Source organism: Gekko japonicus, unplaced genomic scaffold, assembly GCF_001447785.1.
Source record: "Gekko japonicus isolate JY-2015 unplaced genomic scaffold, Gekko_japonicus_V1.1 scaffold1388, whole genome shotgun sequence".
NCBI classification, from domain to species: domain Eukaryota; kingdom Metazoa; phylum Chordata; class Lepidosauria; order Squamata; family Gekkonidae; genus Gekko; species Gekko japonicus.
The window spans coordinates 202,551-208,749 of NW_015164228.1; the positions used below are offsets into that span (position 1 = coordinate 202,551).

At 48.4% G+C, this 6,199-nt stretch overlaps 1 protein-coding gene across 1 annotated transcript in view; it reads left to right on the forward strand.

Annotated features, from left to right (window-relative positions):
- Nucleotides 1-6,199, forward strand: part of ARHGAP33 (Rho GTPase activating protein 33) — a 60,686-nt gene that overhangs the window by 30,548 nt on the left and 23,939 nt on the right. The window contains exons 7-10 of the mRNA XM_015408578.1: nucleotides 372-494; nucleotides 1,835-1,912; nucleotides 3,278-3,344; nucleotides 6,133-6,192. Of these exons, the coding sequence (XP_015264064.1) occupies nucleotides 372-494; nucleotides 1,835-1,912; nucleotides 3,278-3,344; nucleotides 6,133-6,192 (328 nt within the window). The remainder of the gene's footprint in view (nucleotides 1-371; nucleotides 495-1,834; nucleotides 1,913-3,277; nucleotides 3,345-6,132; nucleotides 6,193-6,199) is intronic.

Sequence of the window (6,199 nt, forward strand, 5' to 3'; positions counted from 1 at the left end):
ACTGGCCTCCTTTATGGGGTGGTTGTGAAGATTACTGAGCTATTAAACTGCATGAAACAAGTGGTATTTTGACTACTGGCAGGCCAAGCTGAGCTTGCCAAGAATGCCCTGTGGCAATCCTGCAGACGCCCCGCGTGCATTTCATGTCATTCCCACTTGTTAAAGGTGCAAGGGCCTTGCCAGACAAAGAGGGGGGGGCAACTCCATGCAGGTGGTGCCAGCCAGATGGGTCATTTCCCTTCTCCCTACCCTCCCCACCCGCCCCAGATACCAGCCATCACTTAATCTTGCCCTTTTCCAGATGTTACCCACAGGGCATTCTCGGGCTCTGTCTGTTCAGTCGTACCCCACCCCGCCCCATTTAATTTCAGATCGATAACCATGGCAACCGTCTGCTGGTCAACGAGGAAGCCTCTATCAATGTTCCCGCCATCGCAGCCGCCCATGTCGTCAAACGCTACACGGCGCAAGCACCCGACGAGCTCTCCTTTGAGGTGCGTTCAGCCCCATGGGGCACGCGGCTCTGAATGACGTTTTCTTTGTGGACACACGGGCTCCCCACCTCTGCCACACTGTAATCGCCCCATCCCTTTTGCAAGGAGGTCACTGCTTGCTTAGTAGAACAGAGAATTGCTGTTCTCTTTCCCAGCTGAAAAAGGGCAATACCCAGTGGTTTTCAATATGAAAGGGGTTCAGAAGGGGCTACCTCTGCTTAGGTTTGCCCTGTGGTGCGTGGAATCTGTTCGGCACTTGTGCTTCTTGTTAATTCTATAGAATCATAGAATAGAATCATAGAATCACAGAGTTGGAAGGGACCTCCAGGGTCATCTAGTCCAACCCCTGCACAATGAAGGAGAGTCACAAATACCTCCCCGTTTGGTGATTACATTATCCCTTCCACCATGTGAGAGGAGATGTAGAAATAGGAGTTTTAGGTTTGGTTTGGATTAAACCATGGGGTGAATTCATAACTTGATTTTTAAAAAATGGATTATTATATGAATGAATGAATTTTATTGTTACATATAACTTGATTTAAAAAAAATGGATTATTATATGTATTTGTGGTTTTATCCCTTGACTCCCACGTTAGAGCTGGCCGCTCTTGCTTGGAAAATTCCTAGCAATTTGGGGGCGGTGCCTGGGGAGGGTGTAGTTTGGGAAGGGATGCAATGTCACTCTAGGATTTCCATTTCTCCTAGACTCTGTGGTAAACCATAGAGTCTCCCTTGTAAAGCTGTCATTTCCTTCAGGGGAACTGATCTCTAGCATCTGGAAATCAGTTTTAATTCCAGGAGAACTTAAGGCCCCTCCTTGATGTTGGAAACCCGGCCCCACAGAGAGAAAGCATCCCGTATTCTGAGATGAAAAAAGTTGCCATAATCCTGCAGAAATGGAGATCAAAATGTACTTCAGCCAGGCCTGCAAACAGAGGGCCTTTGAACTAGATATGTTTTGGAATTTACAAACTGACCTTCTATGATGCATCTTTGTTTATAGTCTTGGTGCAGTTTTATGTGATCTTTGGGTTTTGTTATTATTTATACTTGGTGATTATGAAGTTTCACAATGAGCTGATTGTGTAAACCGTAAATCTTTGTGACTTCATTTCTGTCATTGGGGGACAACAATGCTAGATGCTGGAAGGATCTCATATCTGAAACATTTTGAACGGTTAGGGAACGCACTGTCTTCATACCACATTCAGCCTAGCCTCTGTGTGAAGCATACATCTTTGACCTTGCCTGCTAGCAGAACAGGACAAATCCATAGTGTTGTCTATCCATGTGGTACCTTGCTTTATTACAAAATGGTAATTATCTGTTCGGTGCAGGTTGGAGACATCATCTCTGTGATTGATATGCCCCCCAAGGAGGACAGGAGCTGGTGGCGTGGAAAACATGGATTCCAGGTTGGGCTTAAGGATTGGTTCAGGAAAGACCTCTTTGGGGCCAGAACTGTGTTGTGCAACTCCTTCATGCTCTAAACCCCCCAACAGCTGCTGCTTCTCTGTCTGGATGGGGTGCCTCTTGTCTCCTACAACTCTTCCCCCCCCCCAGCCCCATCCCTAGAGCTTCTCAAGCCAGCTTGATGTAGTGGTTAAGAGCAGCAGACAGAGGTCATTTCGGGGGGGAACGCGGGGGAATGCAGTTCCCCTGGGTGAGGTATGGGGGGCGGGGCACATGACGAAGCCCCGCCCCCCGCTTCCGGCCGCCCCGCTTCCGGCCCTCATTCAGCCAGGAGGAGGCAGGAGAAGAGGGAGGGTAAGTTGCTTCCTCCCCGCCTCTCCCCACCCCTGCCTGCCTGGGGCCAGGGAGGGCCTTCGCGGGGCTTCCTTGCACTCCTGCTGGCCTTGCAGGTCCACCGCCGGGCCCCTCATTGGGGGCGGGGTGTGTGGCCTTATGACACACTTCCGGTGATGTCAGGGGGTGTGGCATATGCTAATGAGTTATGCTAATGAGTCCCCCTAGCTCTTTTTCTACGAAATGACCCCTGGCAGCAGATGGTTAAGAGAGGCAGACTCTAACCTGGAGAACTGGGTCTGATTCCCCGCTCCTCCTCCGCATGAAGCCTGCCGGGTGACTTTGGGCCAGTCACAGTTCTCTCCGAACTCTCTCTGCCCTACTTACCTCACAAGGTGCCTGTTGTGGGGAGAGGAGAAGAAGGTGGTTGTAAACCACCTTTTGAGACTCCTTAAGGTAGAGAAAAGCAGGGTATAAAAACAATTCTTCTTTTGGCATAGGAAATGAATAACCAGTATAAACACAGCAGGGCCAACCCAACATAGTGGCCACAGGTCTAACCCATGGCTGACGATGCCATTTTAGAGAAGCATTTGATAAATTGCTGTGAAGGCCCAATCTTGATCGGGCTCATAGCGAGGGGGAAACCAGGCAATCTTGCTCCCCCCCCCTCCCGTGTCTTTTCAGGCCCTGAAACAGCCCTTGCAGCATTTTCAAATGGCCAAGGTCTTCTCTTAAATGGCCAACCGTAATGTCTAGTTTGGCAGTCGTTATATAAAGGTCATAAAGGCTAAATAAAGAGTATCTGAAGAGTATCTGTTTTCCTCTACCCTGGTAATGCTGTTCATTGTCTACTTGTCAGGCTAATCTGGGTGTGTGTGTGCGCTAAACGGTGGCAGCATTTGGGGGTTTGCTCCATGGCAAGCTGCGGTTTGCTTAGCCAGGAACCGAGCTGTGCTCTTCTGCTCTTCTGCTTTCCCCCCCTGTTTTCTTGTGTACACACTGCAACTCCGGTTTGCCTGTTTCTTTCCCAGGTGGGCTTCTTCCCCAGCGAGTGTGTGGAGCTGTTCTCGGAACGGCCGGCATCGGGACTCAAAGGAGGTAAACTTTCTTTTCCCTGGATGTCCAGGGTCGCCCTCCAAGTCTCCTAAATCTGCTTTCCTCCAAGGACCCCAGGGTGGATTTGTGTTATTACCCTCCAGTCTTGTCGTCACAACCAGGGCTATTTTGGGGCAGGAACGCACAGGAACGGAGTTCCGGCTGGCTCCCAAGTTGACCACGCCCAGCAGGAACCTATTAGCATAATAGGCCACACCCAGCAGCAGAAATCTATTAGGATTGGCTATATTAGGGGTGTGTGGCCTAACATGCAAAGGAGTTCCTGCTACAAAAAAGGCCCTGGGTTTTGACAACAAACAAGGTAAACAGAATAAGAAGCAAAAGGTGGGTGTGGCTGGATGACCACACTTCTGGTAACATGGGGGTGTGTGGCCTAATATGCCAATGAGCTGTGCTATCAGGGGTGTGGCCCAATATGCTAATGAGTTCCTGCTGTTGGGTGTGGCCTATTATGCTAATGAGTTCCTGCTGGGCTTTTTCTACAAAAAGAGCCCTGGACTCACAACAAACCCTGTAAGGAAGGTTAGGCTGAGAGACACGGCTGTATGTGGAAGGGTGTCACTTAGAAGAGAGCAGGGAGCTGTTCCTGTTGGCAGCAGAGGAGAGGACTCGCAGTAATGGGTTCGAATTATGGAGGGAAGGGTACCGACTGGATATTAGGGAAAAAAAATTTCTACGGTAAGAGTAGTTCAGCAGTGGAATGGGCTGCCGAGGGAGGTGATGAGCTCTCCCTCAATGGCAGTCTTTACGCAGCCGCTGGACAAACACTTGTCAGGGATGCTCTAGGCTGAACTTGCACTGGGCAGGGGGCTGGACTAGATGGCCCCTGTAGCCCCTTCCAACTCTGTGGTTCTTTGACTGGCCCAAGGTCCCCTTGCAGGCTTTGTGGAAGAGCAAGAATTTATTTATTTTGATTTATTTACAGTATTAATAGTCTGCCTTTCTTGCAGAGACTTAAGGTGGATTACTCAGTGTGAGTCAATGCAGTCAGCAGGATGGGACATCCAATAAACAAAGCAATAGGGTTAGGGATACCATATTTTGAAAGGGAAAAAAGAGGACACATTCTCTGACTGACTCCTTTAAACGAGTGATCACTATGACAGATCTCATTTTAAATAACCCTACTATTGAAGCTGTGATAATGGCTACCAACTAGGAATATTCCTAACCTTCCAACCCCAAAAGAGGACTTTTTCCTCAGTTATTTTAAAAAGGCTCAATAGAGGACGGACACCAAAAAAAAGAGGACATGTCCTCTAAAAAGAGGACATCTGGTAACCCTAAACAGGGTAGAATTTGAACCTGGCTCTCCCTAATCCAGGTTCAGCCTTTACCAAGTCCAGCGTACATCATCAGATGAGCCAAACCATAAACTTTCAATTTATTTCAAAGATTTATATGCCGCCTCTCCAGAGCCCCACTCAAGGCAGCTCACAAAGTACAAATCAGTATAATACGTTTATAAAGACAGTAACATATAAGAGTTATCAATATTAAAAACAAGCCAAGGGTATAAAGATAGCATAAAATAACCTTCTGCAGCCTAAACCAGTATTCATGAATGGGGCAGACTGGCTGTTTAACTCACAGGGAAATTTCCTGGTGGGCCACTAGAGGGCGACTGGTGTCCAGGAGCAAGCAGAGCCAAGCCCCAGCCAGCAGCTCAGGGGCCACTTGGTTTAGACCCTGCATCAGTTCACCAGTTGTATTTTCCTTCTGTCAATTTTCAGGAGGAAGCAGTGGGTCAGCTAATGCGCATCGTTTGCACCACTGAGCTAAGTGACCCCCAGAGTCCTGGCCTGTAACGCCACAGGGAACTCTCAGCTTGGCTTGCTCCCAGACCGTTTGCACTTCCCAATCTGCTCCTGTCCATAAGCAGTTCTCAGGCTACAAGCAGACCATTAAAAATAATGGAACTCTTTAGTTTAAAAGCCTGAGTTAAAAAAAAGATGTTTAGGTCTGGTGCCTAGAGGACAGTAAGGTAAGTGCCAAGCAAACATCAAAAGGGAAGGCGTTCAAAAAGTGAGGTGCCACCACTGAAAAAGCCCTGTCTCTGGTTATCACCACCTGCTTCACCTCTGGGTATAAAAGCAATTCTTCTTTTTGGCATAGGAAATGAATAACGACTATAAAATACACGAGGGCCAAACTAGACATTATAGTGGCCACAGGTCCAGCCCACGACTGCCAATGCCATTTTGGGCTATGGTCATACACACTAAATAATCCACTTTCAATCTGCTTTCAGTCCACTTTCAGCGGTGCACTTTCTAACTGGATTTTTACTGTGTGGACTGGCAAAATCCAGTTGGAAAGTGGATTATTTAGCGTGCGTGACCTCAGCCTTAGAGAAGATTTTAGCCATTTAATAAATCTCAGGCTACAACTACTTTAAATAATGGAACTGTTTAGTTTAAAAGCCTGAGTTTAAAAAGGATGTTTAGGCCTGGTGCCTAGAGGACAGTAAGGTGGACAGTAAGGTGTGTCAGGCAAGCGTCAAAAGGGAAGGCGTTCAAAAAGTGAGGTGCCACCACTGGTTATCTCTGGTTATCACCACCTGCTTCACTTCTGTGGTGGTGGTGGTGGTGGGGACACCGAGGGCAGGGCTGGGGACAGGATCTTAACTACCAGCCTAGACAACCCGAGAAGAGTGGAGGAGGTGAACTGTGCTGGACAGACTTGCGCCAGTAGCTGAGAAAGGGAGGGGTCGAAGCCGAGGGGGGATTTGCTTTGTTGCTCTCTCCTTAGTGTGTGTCTTCCCCAACAGATGCAGAAGGGATGAGCTGCGGCATTTCCAGACCCCATGGCCTCCTCTCCCCCACTTCAGGTGAGAT